The sequence below is a fragment of the Anopheles maculipalpis genome, chromosome 3RL (assembly GCF_943734695.1).
Source record: "Anopheles maculipalpis chromosome 3RL, idAnoMacuDA_375_x, whole genome shotgun sequence".
Classification (NCBI taxonomy): Eukaryota; Metazoa; Arthropoda; class Insecta; order Diptera; family Culicidae; genus Anopheles; species Anopheles maculipalpis.
Window position 1 is genome coordinate 78,351,390 of NC_064872.1, and position 25,604 is coordinate 78,376,993.

The following is a 25,604-nucleotide window of genomic DNA, read 5'->3' on the forward strand; positions in this document are numbered from 1 at the left end:
TCTGTCACATTTCATTACGCTACCCTGCCGAGCGGGTTTTTGCCTGTCGTCCGTCTGTAGGGTGAGTTGTCGCTGGAAGGCAACATATTTTTTTCTGTTCACCCATTTCGCGTTGCCGTACCATCGTTGGTGACATTTACTGAGGTCATCCTAGCGTTACCAATACGATCGGTCCCGGGAGGGATGGTTGTGTAGGGTATTACCGGGCGCTCGGGGGTCGGTTTGGGATGGGATGTTGTTAATTGGTTTTATACGATTGCTACAATCGTAAAGTGTGCGGTTTGAAGCATATTTGCGACGGTGTATGTAAGGAGTGTACTAGAAATGGGCAGCAGTTTGTAATGTTAGACAATGTGTTTTTATGTACGGTGGGACATTATCAATTATCGTCCTATTACAAGATGGTTAGCTTGTTTTACGATTTATTCAAACAGGACTACAATATTGCAGAATAGTATTTTATAGTGTAAAAAAGTTCTGAAGTAATTTCAAAAGCTTCTTGTTTATTTTACGATTTCTTTTCCTGGTAAACAAATCTACTTGCTTTTTGCTCTATTAAGAACGTTTTATCAGGATAAGTTAAAGTTAGACGTTGTAGATTTTTGTAGTCTAACTAAAGTTTCTCCAACGAAAGCATTGCCACGTAGAACACCAGCATCTCGACAGCTGAGAAATTGCAACGCCCCAGCAATCCGGTGGCCCGGAACAGCAAGATAGCAATTGTTAGAAAATCCACCTCCATCCAAAACCTGCCCTCAAACATTTTACAAGCAGGTGAATCGTAAACTTAAAAATCGATTGTCTGTAAGGCACCATCCCCATCTTCTACTCTACCATTCTGCAGGTGGACAAGCAAAGGATATTCCATTGAAATAGAATGTCTTTCACACGGAGCACAAGTTCGGAACCTGGAACTTGGGACTCTTTTGATATCGGGACCCGAAACCTGATTTTCGGTACCAGACAAAGGTTGTGCATTTACACCGCACCAAACCAAGCCTTTGGAGCCGAAAATTCAATCAGAAAATGTTTTACAGATTTACTGCCGTACGTACTCTTTGGAACCCTGGTGTTCCTTATCTGTTGCCTCACGGCTGACTTAACCCGTTTCATTGTTTAACGCTCTGAAATATCGAAATCATATTTTGTCCCTCGCAACCCTAGCTTTGGCGCACTTGGTACTTGGTGGAAGTAGAATGTCGAAAGGCGCAAGTAACACTTTTGGTGTGATGGTCGATGGGTTTCAATGAGAATTGAATTTTAACTTACTAGAAAGAAGATGGTGTAATGTGGTTGAGAGAATAGGATTTTTGGCCAGTGTTAAAGAGTTGTTAAGCGTTTGAAAGCAACGTCTTAATGGAAACCTCTGAATATTTAGAAGACCATCTTGTAAAAATATTTTTTTCGGTTACTGAGTATTTATTAACAGTCTTATTAGAGGAAGACCTCTAGAAACAGCCTACAAAATAGCTGTTCTTAGCTGATGTTGAATATGGCAAAATCACTTGTAAAAATGTGAAAAAGAACCATCGTTTGGGCTCTTCTTTGGGACAGCTTCGTATTTCGTTTGAATTAATTAGATTAAAAAAATTGTAGGTTAACTGTGATAAGTTAAGCCCTAAATATTTGTGGAAAATGAAATATAGTGTTTCTGCAGTAATTATACAAGCTAAAGCAAAAAATAGCTAAACTTTAGCAATGTTAGCATCGATTGATAAATTTAGCATCATGTATTGCATACTTTGAGGGGTATATTTTTTAAATAGATGCAAACAATATTTAAAATATTGTTTACTTTAAAACAGCTTGCAATCTATGTATTAACTATAGTTATTTCTCTAGCTCCCGTCTTCTTTCATTCCCTTCTTGCTCTCTTTAATTTAATTCGAGTTTCGAGTAAAGAAAACTAACCTCCCAACCAAACTCCGCATGCTTCCTTAGTACGATTGATAAGAGTTGTAAAAACCGCTACGGTACCTCATTAGCATAATTTGATCGTAATCCCGAAGCAGAGAGCAATACACCATCGAGTGATTTTTATACATTCAAACCGTTTACCAGCAACACTCCACCCAGCCGTTTTGCTTTTCTAACAAACCGTAACAATCGTCCCCCGTCCCTCAGCACGGCCTCCCTCTCTCGCGCTCTCGCCGTTAGCTGCAAATTGATAAAACCCTCGTAAATCATGAGCCCTACGCCGAACGGCAAAAGGCTTCGATGATAAGGATCGTTTACGACGCTTACCAAAACTCGAAGGGAGTCGAACAGGCTACAGCAGCATCCCTCGCCGCACCGCGATCGACAAGCAGCAGGTTATGTAGATTTTCCCGCGCTCATCGGGACATTCCCACCGAACAATCTTTTTCGCGAGTTACGGAATCGTCCCACAGAACGTGACGCATCCTGGGCGGCGGTGTACCTGGAGCGTTCACCACCATTACAGGTTCAACAATCAAAGAAATGGCGAGCTGGGCTGGCTGCTGGCTCCACAGCCGTAAATGGGATCGTTTTACGCTACTCAAAAATCACTTTGAAGCTACCGCAAGAAGACTGCTGGATAGAGCTGGGAGGTGTGTGGTTAGATGGGGGTGGATGTTTGTGTATGTCTAAGGCCACACGAAAGCACGCGAATCGCGTCACGGAACAAACGTCTCGTGGCGGGTACGTTACGTATGTACGTCATAATTTATTATGCTAATTTCCACCGAATACAAATGACTGCTCTTTTATCAACTGGTGCTTATCTGCGCGCAGTTAATTCTTCTTTTCCCGAGTGAGTGCGACTGAGTGACGGAGAGGTGTGGGGGGGGGGGGGGGAGTAATGCAAGAGAAAGGAATGTGTCGGTCTATTGTTCCTACTGCTAGAACAACTGTTGGCTTCAAACTGGACACACTTTTTCCGTCTCGTGTCTTTGTGTAATCAGAACGATTTGTAGTTCTACGATACGTTTTAGAGAAAGATTGTGTAACAGCTGAGGTTTGCACTTCTTTTATCAATTTGAAAATGTTCCTTTTTATGTTTTGTCTTTATTTTTTGTTTCGTTTTTCATTTGAGGTTATTATGTCCTTCTTATCTTTGTTGTAATGTTTCCGAATGTTTTTTTTTATGTTTTGTTTTACCCAAGTTATTCGTATTTTTTCAGTTTTTCGTTGTTTTTTTCCTTTTTCAAATTACTTTTTGCATACTTCAAGAAATAATTTTTTTATCTATTATTAAGTCTAATTTATTTTGTTTATTTATTCTGCTTATTCTGCTTTAAAATGTTTAAATATCAAATGGTACTTTCTCAAAAGTTTAAATTAAATGCTTATAATTCATTTCAGGTTTACTAGAACTTGAGAATTCGCACTAAGGATGGTTGGACAGAGACTTTGTCATTATAATTCATTCGTATCTAAATCTTATAAACGACACAGAAAAAGTATATTTAAAACCTTTTGCTTTCCTTTATCTCAAGTATCGTTTTTTTCCTGTGATTTTCTCAAAACCCTAAGCGCTGTTGAGAAAAGTTCTTGATTTTTATAATTGATTTCATTTTCAAGAACTGTCAATTAACCGTACAATCATGACCCGTCGGTACCGGAGGAAGTAATTTGATCTGAGGGGTGAAAAACAAAGAAAAGATATGCAAAACAATTTAACTGCTACTGTGTGTCGAGCAAGGAAACAAAAAAACTGCTCCAAGTAAAACACATTTCCCGACAGGAACAACCTTTCGGTAACTGAAACAACATCACCATTTCAACCCAACAAGAGAAGCCGTCTCGCACCAACTCCGAAGTCCACAGTCCCCTCCTGCCAGCATCCGAAACTTTCCACAAAGTTCCCCGAGTGAAATTGAGAGATAGCTATCATCAGCGGTATCGCGCGCATCACCGCAAAACCGCCACGTTGGGTTGGTGGAAATTTAATTTGTAATCAACTGCTCAAATGATGCCGAACTGGGGAAAATGAAATCACTGTCGTTGGCGTTTGTCTTGACGCGAAACGGAGGGGGGGAGGGGGCCGTCCTTTGTCCTTGTTTGACGCATGAGTAGTAAAAAAGCACCAAAGTGTTGAGCTCTCTTTCGCACACCTCTGTCCCCCTACCCCAAAAGACAGTTGGAAGAACTCATTACGGTTATATGATTATGGCAACAATAAAAGCGGCATCATATTTTCCGCGGCCAGGCACAAAATGTTGCCCGCACCCGCGTGTGCATTTGGAAAATGAAGGAAATGAGCAATTTCCGATTGTCACTGGTAGCACTTTCGAAACAAGAACAACGGAGAAGAACAACAACTACGCAGTCAAACGAGAATGTGGCATGAAGTTTTCTTGCGAGCCGTAAAACCATTAGAATGTTGCTGACCGAAAATTTTCAACGAGTTTTGTTTTTGTATGAAAATTGCTTTATGGCATCACGAAATGGTCACGGGCGTTGGGCTGTTTTTGGTTTCGAATTTCGGCGCGTCCAAACAATCGCTCGGGACTTTGTGATTTGTGGGTATGATCGATGGAATGATTATTACTGCGATTTTTTTCTTTCTCCAAGGATCTTTTATTATGACAATAGGCATAAGCATTAATTTGAAACGGTTTTTTTTTAATGTTACCACCAAAAATAAAACATTGATAGCTGGACACCTCCAAAAACTAATTTTCATAAGAAAAATAGCTTCAAAGTTAATGAACTTTTGCCATTACTTTGCTTTGATTATGTACCAAATATTTGAGTGGATGGATTTTTAGTAGCACATTTTATTTTTAAATATAAAAAGTTTAGGGCAAAATCGGCATATAAAATTGCTATAAAATATGAAAAATAAACAGAAAAAAAAACAGACCCACACAAGGAAATTAAACTCTCCGACCAAACAGAAATATCATAAAATGGTTAATTAGAAAGTGGCGCAAAGCGGCATAAAGAATATAGAATAGAATTTTTAGAAAATTTGTTTTTTTTTCTTATAACTGTTTTATTATCTTTGTTCTTGTTCTCATTTGTTCAAAAGCCTCCAATTTAGTTTTATTTCTATTGTAATGTATATCAATTTTTCAATTTTATTTATTTATATTTGAGCATGACAACTCTCGTTGTCTTTTATGAATTTATTGATGTTTTTGAATATTTTTTTTATTAATTTATTATTAATAATTAATACGGTACAATGCCGTATTGGCAACACCTCTTGTGATTGACTAAATTGTATAAAAATCATGATATGGCATTTCCTCCTTTTTCCTCCTTACAAAATTCTATGAAGCCAACATTTCTGCAAGAGCATAAATTAAACAAAACAGAATTTTTGATACTATTTCTTCTTGTACATTCAAAAATAAATTATACATAAATTCCATTTCTCGACCACTGAAAACAAGCATGAGTTCAATTACAATTTAAACTTTAGCTTCAAAATTTCACTAATCGTTTTATTACGGCACCCCCGAATGGTTTCATGGCCGGCGCGAAATCCCAGCGGAAAAATTAGTCTCACTCGCTATTTGCCCATAAACTGCGACAAAAAAGTGATAAAATATGTGTGATTTCTAGCCAGCTGCCCCGCCATATGGGAACCTTTGCCATCCTGTCACACAGATCTAAGAAAGCCCTTAGATAATTATTAACTTCAATCTCATATTGTCGGATTAAGCGGTGCAATCAGTGGAAGAATATTATTTATATTTTCTGGCAAGAATCACACACCGCGCTAGCATGAAAACGAATAGGGGGAAATCCAACGTAAAGGGACAATTCTTGAGCATCTTCAGGCACGGGGCGACGGGTAGCTTGCAGTTAAAAATCGGCTTTACTTGATTGCCGTCGGAAAAAGGGATAAAGATTTTGGGCCCGTTTTCGGTTTCGGAAGTCCAAAGCATCGACCAAAAACCATACTGGTCCTTAAGATTCTGACCTAGCGTGGTCGGTGTATATGTGTGTGTGAAATCTCACCGGGAGGTCACCCGATTCCCCATCGTGTGCAAACGATACTTGCCAGTGCTGAATGAAAGGATGATAAATTTTATTGGCCTAATTTGGTGTGCACGGTAGTGTCCTTTGATCCCCTGCGCGTCACGTGTATCGTTTTGTTGATGGCGGTCATATTTATTGTCACTATCATCAACACAACCCGTAGCAAAAGCCATCGGGAAAAGGAGCGATATCTGATGGGACGAGAAGATGCCATAACGTTGTCAACAAGCGATGCAAATCGGCTTATTTTCCTATTTCCTGTTAGTATGATTATTATGTGTTTCTTTTCCCTGGCCGAGCGAAATCCGGGACGAGTTATGGTAGATCCTGTGGCGAAGGACAGCATTCGATAGACAGTGTCCAAGGACCAATTGATAGAGAGATAGAGTGTGTGCAGGATGGTACACAGTTTGTCCTGAAGGCTAAGTGGATATGTCCTTTTTATCCATCCCTAACGAACCAATAACAACCTGGGATGTGTGTTGTCGATGGTAGTGATGTGGTTTCGATGTGTCTTTCTTTATGTCGATATTATCGATGATCATTTCTTATACTTTAGAACATTGTATACTCCTAGTATGTTGTCTGATAAAGAGTTCTGCATTCGAAGAACTTTTACGAACAGTAACGGTGGACTCGGATAAATCTTTCTTTTTTTTTCATACAGATACCTTCCCTTTCCACGATGGTTTCATCACTGCACATAACAAATTGCATGTCCTCTTCCCGATGTGTCGCCCAATTCAATCATCGAAAGCAAGTTAAACAAGTCAATCTCTTTTACATGTGTATTCGAAGTTTCCAAAAACACTGCTGGAAATATTTCTCAATTTCTCTCATTGTTTACTGTTGATGCCCCGTTTATTATCCCTTGGCCGTTCAAAGGCGACAAAAATGAAATTGCACATCGATAAGTAACAACTACAGAGCAGCAAAAAAAAAAAAAAAACAAGGGCAAAACTACTATCTTCTTCTGCTACTATGCAATTGTGATGGGTGTGGAAAACAATCTTTATTACCAGCATCTTCGAGAGGAGGTTTGGAAGCATTTCGAGGGCAGCAAACGGGAATTGGTCAGCGTAATAATGGGGTGCTAAAAGAATCACTTTTTCTTGTGCGCTTTGGCAAGTAAGGTTACGGATCAGTGGGTGCGAGGGGGGAGGGGGGGGGGCAGGATATCATAAAAATATGATAAATATTGAATTACTGTCCGATGACCCTTGGAGTAGCCTCCATGTGAAAGGACAATGGCCAAAAGAGAAGTCATATAAACGAATTTTCCAAACCGTGCTAGAATTCAATTTTTGGAATTTGGTAAAGTTGGCCCGACACTTTTGCGCTCACTTTCATTCGAACCGGAACACCCCTGTTTTTTTTTGTGAGGGAGGTTTTCATGTTCCCGAGGAATCAGTTTTTTTAGGAAGCCGATATGTGTCGCAGAGATTAAAATCATTCGAATAAATATGAGGGTATTACTAAAGAAGCGACGAAAAATAAAGTGTGATCACTTAAGGACTGATTCTGGAGAAGAGTTTTTGTGTACATCAGAAAGATAGTATTCTAAGCAATGTTAAATATTTGCTCATAAGTAATGGACGTATTCTATTATCTGGATTAACTTGAAGACGTTGTTTCCCGGAGCTCTCATCTTTAGTTTGTCTGGCAAGTCTATGCAAAGGTCCTTAGGATAAGCTCGTTGTTCTATTTTCTAGACTTAAGTTTGCTTGGACTTGCCGTTGCTTAAGTCATCTATCATCTATCTCTTCGATTGATAAACATGCTAAAATTCTTATGCTATTCATTCGATATCAAATATTTGGTACATAAGCGACCATGCAAAATTCAAACAGCAAGGAAAGGGACAAGAGTAAATTAAGGAGTAACTTAACAAAATCTACTTACCACTGCCATCAAACGGGAAAATCACACCACTCCAGAAGAAAACTTTTCACCAAACTATCCGTAATATTTAGCATAATCAATTCACACCAGTACACCACCACACACCGTTTACGCATAGTTACCTCACACTGCACTATCGACAACTACTCGACTATTTCTTGGCCGCCGCATCCACCAGACGCACTCACTGACAACCGTCGTACTGCGGATCGTTGCCTCCAAAGCGTGCTAGATAAGCGAACCAGAAGCGTACCAGAACAGAAGCACCCTCACATGTGCTGGGCTGTAAACTACTGATTCACCACAGTGTGTAGTACCTTTCAAAAACAGAATGCAGCCACTTTAATTAACGTGATTCATATCCGCTAACTACACTGCTGGTCTTATCTGATGACCGTTTGTCTAGGCCAAGTTCAGGTTACAAGCAAGATTTATGCTCACAGCTTCCTTTCTTCCGCATCAATAGCACTAGCAACGCTGTTGACAGATAGGGCGCAGATCTGCAACTTAGTATCTCGAACTGTCACTAACGCACATCGAATCGCAGCGTGCCTGACACTGACACTGTATGATTAGCTTTATCAGAACACTATCTTAAACTATCATAAATGTCACTTTCAATTTTCATAGTAGAAAGACCCTTCACTTGTGTGAATAGATAGTAAACCCGCATGAGCAAAAATCGCACCAAACGCATCCGCTACCATTTATGAGACAAATTTTATTAAACTTCATATATCATATACATCCACGTCAATATATTTATAAAATACATCTATATATATCTTTTTCAACTGACTCAACTAAACGTACAAAAATGTGATGGAATGTCGCTAGACTACGCGTTCATAAATATTGGCAATCATTTCCTTTTTCCTTCTTCCGTATTTCCATAACTCTCTGTGGTTTCATCTACAGCTTTCGAAACACGTTTAACAAATACTGAAAACCGCACGCATTGCTTTTCTGCTTTTTTTTATCGCCCGACCTTCGTTCACACTTTGACAATAAATCGTCTTCCTGCTCCAGCTAGGGAAGTGGCAGATGACATAATAACCGGGAGGAAGCTATCGTACGGGAGAGATCTGATCTACGTTATCAGTATGCTTCGTAGTGTCAAATGGAGGGTACGGGGGGTGTAGGGAGAAGCAAAAAAAAAACAAGGAGCAGGTGAGGATTGATATACTTGCTTGGCTGGCAGGTCACTTGTGTCACTCTCGGGGGTGGTTTTCCTAGGTGCGATGATCGTACGATGACCATCGTTGGTGTTTTTGTTGTTCAGGTTGTTAATTTTGTAACAAAATAATTGTCTATCGATTTAAGTATAAGTACCATCTATACACTGATCTCATTTAAGAGAGACTATAGAACAGTGGTTTGAGACAGAGATTTGAGAAGAACGAATCAGATGCTATCTTTGTTAATACTTTCACACGCTCCTTAACGGAATGATCACTTTTCAAAAATACTTTTAGATTTCAGAGAAACACGATAGAACGTTGATACTGAGCGAAGATGTCCTATTAATTTTTGTCTTTTTTAACTTACACACATGAAAATGCCCATTTGGGGTGAGGATTTGGGAATGTCAGTTCCAAAACTAGCTATCAAGTGGCGAGAAGATGATAATACTAATGGGAAAAAGGTAGCCTGATCTTCCGCTATAACATCAAACCTAAACACATACACAAGTTAAAAGAGATACACCAGCGTCTGCAGTAGATAAGATCGCGAGAGAGAGAGAGCGCCTTCTAATCTCACCGACGACGAGTCAGAACCGGCCCTGCTACCCGTTCTCGTCTTATCTACGATAGAGCTAGGCGATTGTTTCTAGTAGTAAAAGTAATGTGAATGGATGCGTGAGCTATACCTGATCACTCCTGCCTACACCTGCCTAATCTAACTGCCAACAATGTCCGGGCTACGCTGGTATACTACACACAGAGACAGAGACAAACCTACCATGTAGTACGTACCTATTCTGTTCTTAGCATTCCAAGCTGAATGAGAGATTCATTCCACGTTGAATTTAAACTTGCTTCACTCTCATGATTTCTATTTGTTTTTGCTTCCTTTTTCCACTTGTAGCACAACGTTTATTCGTACTCTAGTTAACGTTTAGTCGTCTATTCTGTTCTACTTCCTATCTTCCCGGTACCATGCTTTATATCCCATTGCTATTTCATGTCTTTAATTATTTTTTGTTTTGTTTTTGCAATGCTTTTGCTTCTTCTGCTCTAGTGGTTCACTATGTTCACGTGCTACTAGTCTATTTTTGTTGCTAATTTTTGCCCCACTTAGCTTTTAATCCCTTACCGTGTTTCTTCATTACTTCCATTTTCTTCCAATCTTCGTGTTATCGATTGTTTCGTAGCATTTTTTTTTAAGTGTTGTTTTGTTCTCTTCTCTTCTTCCGTTCACTTTGCATATTTTGTTTTCATCCAATTAACGTCATAAGTCAGAAATCAATAATCCACCGTTGGCTTTTCTGTGCTGCTTTCTGTGTTGAGGTTGTTGTTTGTTCCGTTTTTTTATGTCCTCTCTTTTTTGCTTGCGTAAGATCATGCGCGAGTACGAGCGAGAAGATTTTGTAGTGTTCGTTTAGGAAAAATGAAACATAATATTTTAAAAGGACACTTTTTTGTTTGTTTTTAGAATGAACTCGATAAAGGAAGAATAATAAAACAACACACACATATTTAAAATTTATGTGTATGTTTGTACCTCAAGCAGGCAAGCAGACGCACGCTTGAAGCTTCGCATTCAGCACAAAGAAAACACAATTTTGACGATAACATATTAAACGATAGGTGTGTGAGCAAGATAGCGAGAGAGAGTATGCACTTTAGATTGAGTCTTCTTAACAAACAAAACGCACAAGATGAAATATATGAGTTATTCGACTGTTCTACACACTAGTTTGGTATGAATATGTGAAGTGCAGTGCCATGAATTAGTGATAGCCGTATGGTGGGCGGGTATAGAGTGGTGATACATTCATTTTCATTGCCAAGAGGTGCATTTTATACGTGTGTATGTGTGTGTGTGTGAGTGAGTATAGTTGTAGTTGCGTGTAAAAACCAGGAAAGTATTTTTGATGCTAGAAAACTATTAATTCCGTTTTTCGTAACAAAGCCACACAAGCACTCAGTAGTAAATCTATAAAATAACAACTTGGAAACATTGAACTAAAACAATTAGGCTAACTAAATTCGCATACATCGAGAACGGGTCACATTTTACTAAAATTATTTAACTAAATCGAATCATTTCTAAAACGGTTATTCAGCATCAAATAAAAACAAAACAAAACTTACACTCTTCCAAGACGAAATCTGGTTTGGAAAGATAGGATACGTTCCATTTTTTTTTTTTCGTTTTTTTACATGTGCAAAGTGCGCAACGTTAAGAACAAACGGCAGAAGTGTTAGTGTGCTCTTATTAGTGTGTAAAAAGCTTCTTCATATGCTTTAAGTATTTCGTAAGTACTTTTAATTATCTTTCGCTGCTTTCCTTTACTCATGTGGTGCTTCGTTTTAATAATTTCTGACATGTTTGATTTTGTATGTTTGTGTGTTGTGTGATAGAGAAAAGGATGGTTCGATTTTTTTTACTTTTTACTTTTGAATACTATTACGCCATTTTCTCTCTTCTCAATATGCCTCTTTTATATATGGCTGTTGGCTTTCTTCGAACAAAACGTTCGTCGGTGCAATGTGCATTTGGAGGATCGTATTTTTAGGGATGGAGGATGTTTTATGCATAATGAATGGTACATGGGACATCTATAGAATCTGACTACGTTACGTACGATGACACTAAAACAGATGTGGAAGTATAAGAGAGCAATTAATGGAAAGGCAGAGCCGAAACATTTGAACTGCTATGTGCCGGCCAGGGTACACAACCCAACAAAAGCGCGTCCTTGCAAAAATGTAAAACATTCCAAAAGCCAAGCGCATACAGGGAGGGGGTAAGGGGAGCATTCACTTTAGTAACAAGGCTTTTGTTTTCATTTTCTCGAGGGGAAAGGTATTTGGTGCTGAGCGGTCTTATGCTTCGTTTTCGCTTTTTCGCCTTGTTGAAAGGTGCCGTTTAACGATTGCAGTATTGCTGGTGGTGTTTTTGGTGTAGGTGTTGGTTGGTATTGGTTTTGTGGTTGGGCGGCGGTAGACGGTATCGGAACCGGTACCGAACTAAACGACAAACCGTTCGGCATTGGTCGCACCGTCAATCAACTCAAGCAGGGCGTCCAGCCGGAGGTACAGCTCCGAAAAGCGCTCATATTCATTTCTGCTTATGACTAAACATCCTCATTCCATTATTATATCTGGCTTCGCTAGTGACAGCATCTTGCCGCTACCGGAACCGATCGCTCCATTTCCACTCTCGGTCAAACTCTTCTCATCGAACGGTGGTGGTCCGGCAAGGGAGGAATCCTGCATCGGCAATGGTTTCGCAACACCGATGCGTACTACACCCTTCGGGGCACCCTTCAGTGCCTGCACTGCTTGATCGAGCGAAGCATTCTCGAGGATCGTATCGTTAACAAACAGCAAACGATCTCCGGGTATGAGTCGGCCGTCAAGCTGTGCCACACCACCCGGTACAAGCGAACGGATAACGATCAGCGTATCGTTCGGATCGAGCGGATCTTGATAGTCGAGGATGGAAAAGCCAAGTCCACGTTCTCCCTTGATGAGTTCGATAATCTGTGGCTCCGAGCTCCACATTGCTAGTCCCGTTAGTGGTTCGAGGCTGCGTGATTTGATTTTGGAAAATCCATCCCCAACGCCGACACCACCCGCACCGCCACCAATGCCGGTACCGTTCGTAGTCGCCAAACTACCGTCCGATTTGGCTTTAACCAAACGCTCCGAAGGTGTTAAACTACCGTGCAATTGGGGATGATGGTGCTGAGTGTTGCGTTTGGCGGCGTCCTGCTCAAGCGAGCTAATCAGCTGCTCCTCGGTAAAGCGCAACAGGTCTGGATCACCACGGGCGCACACCATACACACGTCCTGTGGTAGCTCCTTCAGGATCGAAACCACTTTTAGATGGTTCATCCCGAGCAGTCGTTGTCCATTAACCTCTGAAAAAAAAACAGAGAATGATTAATTTAACGTCGAAATTTGAATCAGAAAATAAAGAGTGGGTAAAGAGATTTATATCATCCATGAACCGAAACGAGTGAGTGAGTGAGTCATAAGTCGGCCCATAGTTGACAGGAATTCCTCGTAAAAAGCACATAATTGAAAACGAGGAACACTTTCTTCTTTTACAATTGCAATAATTACTTACCGAGCAATTCATCACCCGAACGCAACAGTCCATTCTGTCCTACCGGTCCCTCCGGCAAGATCGACCGGATGTAGTGATGCGGACGCACTTCCTTGCCACCTTCTACATCGACCGTTCCCTCGAGCGAAATACCCAACCCGCTCGAGGCAGCAAACTTGCGAATGTTTGCCACTATGATCTGTACCTCCGGACCCAGAATGTTGGTCCACTTCTTCACGATGTACGCACTGTCTGGGTCCTGCTCCTGGGCAACTTCTTCCACCGTGCTAGCAGCACCCTTTAGCGAACTACGCAGCTTCACCGCAGCATTCTGATGATGTCGTGCAATTGCCACCGGGTTGGTAGCGTCCATCAGTACGTTCGGTTCTTCCAACACGCTTCCATCACCGATGATCGTTGCCTCCTTAATCTTTTCCCGATATTCTTGCGTATCGATCGAATCTTTCGCACGGGATAGTTTTTTGTGGCTAGCCATTAGCACGGTAGAAGTATCACCACCCATCCCGCCGATAATTTCCGTCTCGTCCAAGTCTTCCTCAGCCTCCGCCTGAAGCTCGTGCTCTGTTCCCAGAGTGCGTTGCAGTGCCTGAGGAGGCAAAATGTCGAGAATGTTGCTACCGTACTTGGACAGATCGGTTGGAATGAGCGGTGGTGGTGGTGTGGCCGGTGTTGGAGGTTTCATCTCATTCGCGGCAATCGCTTGCTGGAGCTGATCGTACTTCGGACCGCGTAGATATCGCTCGAGACAGAGCTTCACCACGTGCCCGCTCTGTTTCAGCACGTCCACAGCCTGATGGTTGGAGAAACCGTGCAGCGACTGACCGTCCACCTCGATGATGCGATCGTTCACCTGTATCTTGCCGCTCAAATCGGCCGCACTGCCCGGTGAGACGCTCTTCACGAAAATTCCCGACAGTTCCTCCTTCTCGCACACGTACCCGGCAATCGTGATGCCCAGCCCATTCTGATCCTTTCGCAATTCCACCGTAAACACTTCCGTTTCGGGGAAGTCTGGCAGTGGGCTTTCCTTGCCGAACGGATTGTCCAACCCAGGGCTGTCTAAGTTTGTGATCGAGTAGACGCCATAAATATCGCCAAAACCGGAATCGGCTAGATATTGTTTAAGTTTCAAAGGGTTTGCCAACAGCACCGTTGGCACGATGGCGGAATGGTCGTACTCGTTCGTAGCTACAGTGGCCGGATCAATTGGTCGAGCTACCACGAGCTGTACGTGCGTTCCGGACTGGCGCAGCACGGAGGCAACTTGCTCCGACACCATCTCGTGCAGATTAACATCACCGATCTGTAGAATCTGATCGCCACTCTTTAGTCTACCGTCGCGATCAGCCACACCACCGGCTAGTATCGTTTTCACGGTAACACCTGTTGTACGGGCCCCGATAATACCGAACCCTAGCCCGGTTCCGTCGTTGACCAGCTCGATGTCGAGAATGCGGGACCAATCGGCTGGAGTAGCACCAGCAACGATCGTTTCGGGCACAGATTTCGGTGAGTCGGCAAACGGTCCTCCGAGAGGATGCTGATCGGTTTGCTCCGGATGAAGTTTGTGATGGTGATCCTGCAATGGGAAGCAAAGGAATCATTAGTGGAAAGAACCTTAGCTGGTTTGAATAACCACTTGCACGTGTCAATGGAGGGAATAGTTATTTAGCAGTGAACTGATCGGATCTGAAGCCAAAACCAAGGAGACAGATACTAATGTTCACAATTTAACATTGCTCTGCTAGTGCTCCCTTAGAGTGCTTTCCACGCAGGAACGAATGTAAGCTCCCATTTTTTTTAAATAACTGAATCAGTGGACTATTTCTTATCATGCAGTGACCAAGATTGAGGATCTTCAAATATTTAAGGCCTCTATTGGTACAGGTGTGATTGCCGGTAGTAGACAACCAAAACTCACTGATAGCATGTTGTGGTCTACCCGCCAGATCGATCTCTATTCAAACGAAGCTTTTATGTTCTGTGGTTTGATTAGGCTAAGAAATTATCAACTACTAATGAGGCAAGCAATTATCTGCTTCAATAATTCAATAATGCTAAAATTAGAAAATCGATTATCGACACCTCCAATGACAAGTGTATAGTGATGTGTGTGCGTGTGCGCCTTTGAAAAGAGATGAAAAAAGTAAAATACTTGAACAATCGAAGGCACCTCGAACAGCGACGGTTCGTTGTTCAGCTTCATCGAGACATTCAATAACTGTTGCGCATCCAGGGGCTGTTGTTGTAGGGTTACTGCTGCCTGTCCCATCGATCCACCAACCCCGGCCCCGGCCAGCTGCGAATGGTCGAACTGATTCAGCTTTGGCTGCGTCACCACCAGCATACCCCCCGGACCGGGACTTCCGGGAGAAATCTGGGCGGATGGGACACGCTGCTCATCCTGATAGTCCGCCTCGAACAGATCCGTCCCGGGTGGGACACTTAGCACCAGTTCGCCACTGTTCGCAATGTCAAAGTCTCCTGGCAGTATCGATGGGTGCTGCGTGATCTGATGATTCAGCTCGGCCAACGAATCCTGGATCTGGACGATGTTACGAAATACCGGATCCTGCAGCAGATCAAGCACCAGCTTCAGGTCGTCGCTTACATTGAGCTGCAGCTTGTTGGGCTCCATCTCTTCGACCGTCTGCTTGATGATTTCGATGTGCTTGAGCGCGTTCGAGACATCGCTAGAGAGATGCATCTTCGCGTTTGCATGCATGCACTACACCACTCTACGGCCACTAGAATCACACACGCACGCACGCTACCGAAAAATACTAATGCAATCGTGCATTAAGCGAAACACAGAAAAGAGTCTTTTGTGTCGTTGTCGCAAGTGATACGCCTCTTTTCACACTTTTTTGTCCCCCTACGCACAGCAAAAATTCCTTTCCAATTATGTGTTTACGTGCACACAAGGGATGAATAAAAAAACGCACACAAACAACTGTCAAATGTGGTGACGTTGTTGACAGCTGATGTTTTGGGGTGGAATTTCATCTAGACCAATACAGGGTTCGTACACTTAGAAATACGTTGAGTTGTCGGATTTTCTTTTGTTTAGAAATTTTAGACATTTATAATGATTCTCTCCCAGATAAAAATTAATTTACAATAATTACAAATATTTGAATGAAGTGTTTACATTTACATTCATATCTCTTTTAAAAAAACTGCGGAGCAGTTCGGTGACCAAGGCGATAGCGGCACCGGTCTTCACACGGCAGCACCGGAGTTCGAAACCTATACGGGCCGTTTCCCATGACAGGCAAAGTACTCATGAGATTGCCCAAAGAAAAAGAAAAAAAAATTGAATAGAAAAACAATTTGAATTTTGACAATTTTCTCAAATTTTGTTGCGATTTATGTTCATTGTCCGAGGCGTTTAAGGCGCCAATCTGCAAAGTGCACAACCGGATATCGAATCTCGTCGGGATCCTAGCTCTAAAAACATTATTACGTGACGGACTATCTCGGTGTTGAACTGTAGAACACAAAACTGATGAAATTCGATAGTAGCTTTAGTTGACCTACTTTGTAGTTTACATAGTCGCACTTAAAAAAAAGCCAATAAAATTAACTCAAACTAAAATTAACGCATGCACCTGTTTTATCATGGACTTCTTTCGCACTGCAGCATCAGAAAACATTGGGCTGTCTTTTTAAAATTTTCTTGATTTATTGTTTACCCGCTAATTCGGATAAGATTTGGTTCCGACCTGTACGATTCGTTGCATGATGTTTTTAAAATTTAAATTGAAAAGTTGTTGTACAACATAGTTTTAACATAATATATCTAACATAAAGCGTTAAACGTCAGCTACGATCGGTTGATGATAAGAGAAAAAATGTCCATGCTTTTCGTTATCTATCTATCGCCTGGACGTTTTGCTGCAAGGTCTTTTTTAGACTGTCCATTGCTAAAAATAGATATGACTAGCTGCTTTACGCTGCAAATTTACGAAACTCCAACTGGACCACGGAGGCAAAGAACGTTTCGCATCTACTTTCACCTACAGGAGAAGAATGTTCCACATTCTAGCAAGCAACCTTCTAGGACAACAACGACAAATTAGCATGATGCGAATGGAGCACCCGTGTAAACGGCACGTGCCTTGTGTGACGCGTGTCTCTTCTAGTTCGTATCACTACCATCGCGTAATAAAATCGAGCCTTCCCGAACAACGTGATTCCGCTGGGGTTGGATTCCGCCGCTCCACTTCAATACACAGACAATGCATCGAACCTATCGAACACCGCTCCAACACTATTAACAAACGCCACCACCTGATGGCGTAATCGTTCGTGTTCCTTCTCGATTATGCGCGGCATCCCCTTTCTGTTTGTCGACAAACGGTACAGTTTATTTAAAGCGTCCAAGAAGTGGGGACAGAGGATGGGCATGAAGAAATCAAAACATTCCCAGCTTCTGCATCCAACCTGGTTAGAAATTTGGTTGAAAAATGCACAATTAAATGCCACAAGCTATGGAACGCGGCGGTGTGCGTCGTCGTTTGCTTTTAAACAGCTGACCGTACAGTATTGCTAGCAACGTCTCGAACGCTGTCGTTGAGCCGAGAGAATTATTCGCGATGTAAACAAAAATTGCCCCAAAAACCCATATCAACTTACCATTTTAAAACGCAATTCAATTCATTTCTTTCATACTGGATAGCTAAACTACTAATAAAAGAATGAGAATTTTTATATTTTCCGTACATTTTCACAAGCTTTCTTGCGATTTTATTTAACATTAAAATAAGTAAGCTTAACAACTTTTACGAAGAAAATAATCGATCTCAATTTGAGTTAATTTACTAAAATCATACATTGAATGGTACACAGCTGTGTATCAGAAGAAAGGAGGGGAGAATGGGGACAGAAGATGGAGATGAGGTGGGAAAACTAGATTCTACTTTCCAGTCCTCTGATTTTTTCTGTTCTTTGATGTATTTTGTGTGTGTACTAGAACGTACTCAATAATATTATTAATCCATTTTTACAACCATTCATTCGTGTAGCCATCGCCTTACGGACCTTTAGCACAAAGAGCACAAAATACATACAAACGTAAACACCATCGCATTCGAGAGTGGCAAGGGGTGGTGTGGGGGGGGATTGATTTTTTTCTTTGTCCTGGGTACTGATACATATTTCCGGGATTATTCTGATATAATACCATTTTTTAGCAAACATTAGTTCAGTCTTTCTACTACACAAACCTAGGGATGCATTCAGTGTCTTAATAGGCAGATTTCTTCAGAGAGAGGGTCGGGTGGATGGATTTAGCTATTACCCCCTAAATAGCCACCCTCGAAGATGATGGTGTTTATGTGCTTATGTGTGTTTGTGCTAATATTTGGCAAAGCATCGACCCTAGGTCCCTGTCTTGTTATGGTTGTTTCTCTTTTACCTCGCTCTTTTCGCAAACATTAACTAAAAAGTAAGCTTTCCCTAAAATAACAAATATTTTCCCTCCCTTTTTTAACAGTACCCCTTACACACACGCTCACATCACTATCCTTGGTACATATATACACACAATGTTTTGTTCCTTTCCTCGTCCAGCGTAGGGATCATGCAACTCACTATGCTTAGATTTGAAATTACTCTTAACGGAAAAAAGGTACATATTTTCATGCTTACTTTCTCCCTTTCCCTATATCTTCTTCCTACTTTCCACAGAGAATGGAACGCCTCCCCTATCCGCACAAACGCAAGCATCTTTTTTGCCCTTAAAATCATGGCCTACTACGTACTATTGCCCAATGACTTTCTTTTACTACCAACCTCCCCGTAGTAGTTTTCCCTCTCTTTGGAATCTTAACAACACGCCCTCCCTATATAACCCAAAATGCGGACGAGATGATGACGGTGACGATGATGATGGTGAGCTATTTAAACCGAACGAACTACCACGCGATGCGCACACCTTTCCTTCTAGAATTTTCGCTCCTGCACAGCGCTGTTTTCTCACTGCTGCTGCTGCGGTTACTAGGCTATGCCAATAGAGGGCGCCAAAATACACAAACACACACACGCGTACACGCTTAGTGATACATATTTAGCGCACATCCGATGCATCTCTCTTTTTAAACGACGCAGTAACCACGGATAGACGGGTTAACGGTGGCGACTATATGGAGGTGGCGGGTAAAGGAGTAGATTGATGGAGATGTCACCTCCCACCACCCCGGTGCGGTGCGAAGCATGCATTCCAGCTGGCGAATGCACAACCCCCATAGTCACGTAGTCTATCAGTCACTTCAATGTGGGGGATATGGGCAGCGCACTAGGCAAAGGTGTTTTGTTGTGGATGCTACTAGAACCTTCTCTCTTTATTCTTGGTGTGCGACATCCGGATGGCTAGTGGTCGGCCACCCGGGCCTAGTTACACCTGTTGGTTCGTTTGGCCTCGACATTGAATCTCCCGCCAATGATGATCTGCCACGTCCCTTCTCTTTCTCCTCGTTTTCGGGCGCGTGGAACGTTCGAGAACGATGTTGAAAATGTGTACATTCGTCGGATGGGATGATGGATTATGAGTCGCTCGTAAGGGATTTTCCGTGCGGTGTTGAGTCGCCACAGCTCGCTCTTTCTCTTCTCTTCGTTCCCCTTCTTTACATTGGGAACAGATCCGCAATGATTTCTTTCGCGCTTGAGGACACCTGGTCGGGGAATTGGATATCGAACGCAACCACCAGATCACCTTTCCGGCTCGGTTCCTTCGGGAACGGCAGCCCCCTGTTCTGTAGACGCTTCACCGTGTGTGGTTTGATGACTTCACCCACCGTCGAGATGCTGAGAGTTTCACCGCTTAACGTCGGTACCTTTATGACCGTACCGCACAGTGCCTGCCGAAGGGAAACCTTCGCCGTGTACTTAATGTCACTGCCCTCGCGCTTGAAGTGTTGGTGCGGTTTGTCCCGTATGATGAACACAATGTCAGCCGGAACTTTGCCCGGAATTTGGTCACCTTCGCGCGGGAAGGTGATTTTCGTGCCCGCCTTCCAGCCCGGTTTCACGTTGATGTTCAGTATCTTTTCTTCCTTCCGCGCGGAACCATCCTGCCCCATTACCATCTTCGAGATCTTCATCTTCTTCTGGCAACCCGCATTCACGTCCTCCAGCGAAACGTACATATCGTGCTCAATCGCTGGATCCTGCAGCTTTTGCTTACGCTGTGGGGAACCGTGCACGTTGAACGATTGCGACCGGAACGCACCACCCGGAAATCCACCAATATTACCTCGCCCGTCAAACCCGAACGGATCGCCGTCGATCTCCTGGTGGAAAATGTTACCACCACCATCGGAACCGAAGAACACACTGAACGGATCACTTGTGCCGAAGAACTGTGCGAACGTGGCGCGTGGATCACCGTGGAAATTGTACTGGAACTGTCCACTCTGCCCAGCGCCACCGGGCATACCACCGGCACCACCCTTCAGACCCTCCTCCCCGTACTGGTCGTAGATGTCGCGCTTTTTCTTGTCCGACAGCACCTCGTACGCTTCCGCCACCTCCTTAAACCGTTCCTCGGCCTGCGGTGATTTGTTCTTGTCCGGATGATACTTCAACGCCAGCTTACGGTATGCCTTCTTGATCTCATCATCGCTCGCGCTTTTCGACACGCCGAGAATTTTGTAGAAATCTTTACCCATTTTTGCTCTGTGTTTGTTTTTACTGTTACTTAACGGTGTTCTTGCGCACTATAAAATAACCGTACGGGCACGCACGCACACGGACGGTCGATAGCTGTTCCAGAACGTTCTGATTCGAAATTGTACACACAGCACCGTTAGCTGTCTTTTGCCACAGGAATTTTTCACCTCAGTTCAATTGTCCCTTGTGTGATTTTGATAGTCTCTTTACACTTGGAAATTTCACACACAGATTACTTTTCAATGTTACTGGTTTGCTAAGTTTTAGCACACTAAATTACGTATTGTTTCACCGAGATTTTTCTCCTTTTCGTCTCCAGGAAACAACAAACGAGTCGCGCTTGCTTTCCTGTTGCTTGCTCGTGTTTCATAACCTTCGCCATCGGCCGCTGACGGAAGCTTTATATGAAAACATTTTTTCTAGATGCTTCTCGAAGCCCGTCTAGAACCGACTGGAAACTTCAGCTGAGCTGTCAGCGTCAGCATCTGAGCACAAACGTCAATTTGCACTCGAAAATTCAATCCTCGATGAATTCAAGCGGTTTTTGTTTCGAGCAGAACTAGCTGCTGTTAATTACGGTAGGAATTGAATTAAAAATTTTGCAAGGGTCATGGTTATGGGAATTTTTTCTTTTTTTACTTGATTTTATCCGTGGCTGGTTAGACTGTCCTGCACCACTGGTCCTTCTTAATCGATATCGAGACCTATCGTACCTATAGGCAGTCCGGTGGAGTGGTGACAACGACACCGCTATTCACACATCAGGATCATGGATTTAAATTCCTTCCGGGCCGTTAGCTCAGTGAGGGCTGACTATCTAACTACGTGGTATCTGCCAAATCCGTTAAGCCATACAATGGCCGGCGTAATCTAGAAGGCCGTTAACTCATGAAGAGCTGTCATATAAAACTCAGCTTCGGTGGCCACGAACGGCCACAAAAACATGAAAAATCATGGGCACAAGAGTCTCGTGGGCGTAACAAATTTATTATTTAAAAATAATAACCGGCACTGAACGTTGCTCACGTGTACATGCGAGCTCACAATATTGCCGCCAAAATGCTGTCAACCATCCAGATCGTCGCAACACAGTGTTCGTGTATTTGTAGTGAAATAGTTTAGGCATCCAACCAGCTCGTTCCTAGTTTATGATAGCAGCTGATTAAATATGTTTAAAAACAGCGACTACGAATTTAGTAAAAGTTTGAAAAATTTGACTATAACACGAAGCGAACAAATAATTGAATTTAAACAACAAAAAACATACTCATCAACTGTCACCGGTAATTATGTTGACCACCGGCAAGTGAGCGCGAGCCCACTGTTCCTGTTGACGAGATTTTTCCTCTTCTTTGGGCTCGTCCGACGAAACCACGACGAAACACACAATCTCAACCACTTGGAACGGTGGAGCTAAATTTTCTCGTCCCCCGAAAAAAAAATCACAACCCGGTTCATCCCGGGAATACAGCGAAATCGGTACAGTTTCCCGTGGATAGAAGAGCTAAATGCTGTGCGTTAATCGGCAGCGGTGTGTTTGAGAGGGAGTTGTGGAGTTTCTTCCCTTGAAACGAACGGGGCACAAATTGTGTTGTGCGTGTGCTAATTGCAGATTGTGTGTGTGTGTGCGCGCGCCTGTGTGCAGTGTATATTGTGTGTGCGTCAAATTCCTGCCTACCGAAAGCCTTTTTCGTGAACCGAATATAGCAGAAGAGCTTGTTTCAGGGTGTAGCGGTTGCAATTCCACCGGAATTTCGGTGTTTGTCGGTGCAGCAGTGAAGTTCGGGTTCCGAAACAGTTAAATTGTGCGTGATTGAAGTTGGGTTCCCCCTTTGCCTTGGGCAGTGAAAACGTACCCGTTTATCAATAGGAAAATACAAGTGAGTGTTTCTTCTCGACAAGCCAGCCGTGTTATTTGGTTAAGTTCGTAAGATATGTCCGGTGGAATCGTGTGTGTCTTCAGCACCTCGTATTTTAGGTTACCCATTTTCTTGCGGAGAAAAGCAGATACGAAGGAGAAACTTACTCTCTGCACCTCATCACAGTAATAAGGCACGGAGTCGTGCGCCTCGTACATACCATGCCCGTGTGCCCGTTCAACCGCTGCCGACCTGGTCGATTTGCGCTATTTCTGCACTGTGGGCACACGGTTTCCCTACACTCAATACGCCCTGTACCGAGAGCCATTTTCCTTTTCTATGCAGCCACAGTCGGAAAGGGGGACCGATCGCATTTCGCTCTCCTACGCATCCAACCTGTCTGCCGCAGCACACCAATCTGTTGGAATGCAGTGTGGCAAGAAGTGGTGTTTGCCGTGTTTCTGTCCGAGAGGGAGGGTGTCATTGGGCAAAGAATGAAACGCAGTTTCGGCGCAGTGCGTTTTTCGAACCATTTTGTGTGTGAACCGTTCTACGGTAAAAAAAACCGACGCACACACGGTTGCTATCATGGTTGATTCGAATACGTAGAATAAGCCCTAATATGTTAGGCCTACTTTGTCCTAAATTTTCACAGTCTTTGTCGCTAGTAATGTGATGAAAATTCATTCCTTCGCCTGGAAAGTGGCAGCGACACATGACACGTGAAAAATGATATTGCAAAAGATAAACACATTCCAGCAGATAAATATCATCACAGGCTGGCCTCTTTCGGTCTGGACGAAATGTCTCAATCTGTACATCTGTCAGATTAACAGTGTTGCGCAAAACAATAGGACCTCCCGGAACATATGGCCATCAGTAGCCGGTCTATAAAGCTTTAAATGGATCGTAGCTTACAATCGTGGATGAGCATCGGAGGGCTCAGGAAGCTGGAAATTTTGGATCAAAGGTCAACATTTACCACAACAAATAGGCCGATGTGCTTGAGATGGAAAAGGCATTTTGTGGAGGACAGCAATGTAGAGAATATCGACCAAATCAGCCGGAGAAGGAAAAATTGGTTTGTTGGATTGGATCAACAAGATCTTGGAGATATTATTTGGAGGAAGATTTTTTAATACCAGTGTCGAAGCCACACGAAAACACAAAGAAAAACTGTATTACCAAATAAAACTCTTCTCATATAAACGATTCTGAATAGAATCGAACATAAGGCATAAAGGGTAAAGGGAAAGTTACAAAATACGAATTACTACTGAGATAGAATTCTTATCGTTTCGTCCACCACTGTAGGTACAATCTCCTATGGCATGGCGCCAAATAAAATTCCTATCAGGTGTTTGTTAGCTAAACGGAAGAAATTTTGCGAAACCTTCATCTACTCTCCTACACGTCGTCGACACCAAATCGGGGGAATTACATCCTTGAATTAATCCATCTGTAGGGCACATGGCATGGCACATTAGTAATATTCGTTCCTTGCGGATGATGTTTTGATTGAGGGAATTTGCCCCTGCTGTGTGCATACATCTCAGTTCTTTTCCCGGAAGAAAGCACTGGAAGCCGCATACACGATCGCATCGCATCTCGGTTGCAGGGAGACGTCAGAGCCATCAGCCTTAGAACATTGACCGATGATGATGATGATGCTGCTAGTCGGTGGGGCCAATAGAATGGAAGTAGATGTTCCCCGCCCGAGAACCACAAGTGCGCTTGCATAATGATAAGCTTTTTCGTAATACGTGTGCATAGATGATCAGCTCTCTGTCTTTTTCTCGCTTTTGATTGCTCTTTGATGTCGAGTGCCGCTGCACTGGTAATGGTTTGCATTACTAAACTCTGATTTCATTTTAGGAAACAATTTGGCACCAAAAATGATGAGAAGCAGTAACAAAACAAACGTTGAATAAGTAACACGCCACCAGGAGAGGGTCCGGAATTTACATAAAGCGATAAAGTACCAAAAAGCGACCAGAATTAGAACGTACACGCGGGGAGGCAAAGCCTGGCCGTGAAATTGTAGCCAATCGGTAGCTCCCGTATACCTCACGGTTGAGAAACATCGAATGCAACACGCCGTTCGAGTGTTATCGGTCAAACCGGGCTCCCCGAGCTGAACAATATAACATTCAAACATGCTGAATCTGCCCCCGACGAAACAAAGCTCTTGTGCTTTATTTTACTTACACACACAATGTATCGCGCTCGACCCCAGTGGAGGCAATGGGTGGTTTTTTAAATTCGTTTTCTATTGATAATGCCGGCGAGATAATGTTGAAGTTAAGAGTGAAAGGTATAACTGCTCTTTGGCATTGCGAAGAAAAGATTACCATATCAATTTCTGAATAGAATCGAACAGGAACAAGCGGGTGAAAATGGTTATTCTGATAAGAAGATTGCGCCCATTACATTCCAATTGGTTGTGGAAGGTAGTCAGATGTGTAAAGATGTAATTTTTCCTTTGACTTTCTTTCCCAAAAGATGCCAATCAGAGCATATCTACTTGCTTGACTATCCAGCTAGCGGTAAAATTAAATCAAAGAAAGCTAGAAATAGAAACCGGCCAAGATATCTCGAAGCTCTAGCACCAGAGAAGATTAGACTGTTTCATACAAGTAATCTATTAGTGTAGGTCAGGTTTGGTCCGCTATTACACAAACGATCATCAACCCTTCTACGATTGCGGCAAATCTTACCAACCATTTAACGTCGGATTCACTCACAGATCAGTTCCAAAATTTGACTGTAAATTGATAAGAATATCGGGCAAAAAATTACCCACGTACAATTGTGGAAAAGAAAGTTTTTAACAGAAAATCCTTTAAAAAAAGTTAAAGCTTCATAAATACTGTAAAAATTCTACAAGAATATCTGTGCTCCACCTAATCGAAGAAG

The 25,604-nt window shown here is 42.6% G+C and overlaps 3 protein-coding genes across 3 annotated transcripts in view; 1 reads left to right on the forward strand and 2 right to left on the reverse strand.

The window, feature by feature from the left end:
- LOC126562251 (tubulin alpha-8 chain-like) overlaps positions 1 to 25,604 on the forward strand; it is a 395,370-nt gene that overhangs the window by 206,745 nt on the left and 163,021 nt on the right. The window lies entirely within an intron of this gene.
- On the reverse strand, positions 12,014 to 15,964 carry LOC126561541 (patj homolog). The gene is made up of 3 exons (XM_050217755.1): positions 15,314 to 15,964; positions 13,159 to 14,737; positions 12,014 to 12,949 (listed from the first exon to the last, which is right to left on the reverse strand). The coding sequence occupies exons 1-3, from the start codon at positions 15,881 to 15,883 to the stop codon at positions 12,171 to 12,173; spliced, it is 2,928 nt and encodes a 975-aa protein (XP_050073712.1). The 5' UTR covers positions 15,884 to 15,964; the 3' UTR covers positions 12,014 to 12,170.
- LOC126562541 (dnaJ protein homolog 1-like) lies at positions 19,785 to 20,844 on the reverse strand. The gene has a single exon (XM_050219086.1). The coding sequence runs from the start codon at positions 20,826 to 20,828 to the stop codon at positions 19,785 to 19,787; it is 1,044 nt and encodes a 347-aa protein (XP_050075043.1). The 5' UTR covers positions 20,829 to 20,844.

Excerpts from the sequence above, each read along its gene's own strand:
- LOC126561541 (XM_050217755.1), bottom strand. The coding sequence starts at position 15,883 with ATGCATGCAAACGCGAAGATGCATCTCTCTAGCGATGTCTCGAACGCG. Across the intron at positions 14,738-15,313 it reads AGGTGCCTTCGATTGTTCAA|GATCACCATCACAAACTTCA; the intron begins GTATTTTACTTT and ends TTCCCATTGCAG. Across the intron at positions 12,950-13,158 it reads TTCGGGTGATGAATTGCTCG|AGGTTAATGGACAACGACTG; the intron begins GTAAGTAATTAT and ends TTTTTTTTTCAG.
- LOC126562541 (XM_050219086.1), bottom strand. The coding sequence starts at position 20,828 with ATGGGTAAAGATTTCTACAAAATTCTCGGCGTGTCGAAAAGCGCGAGC.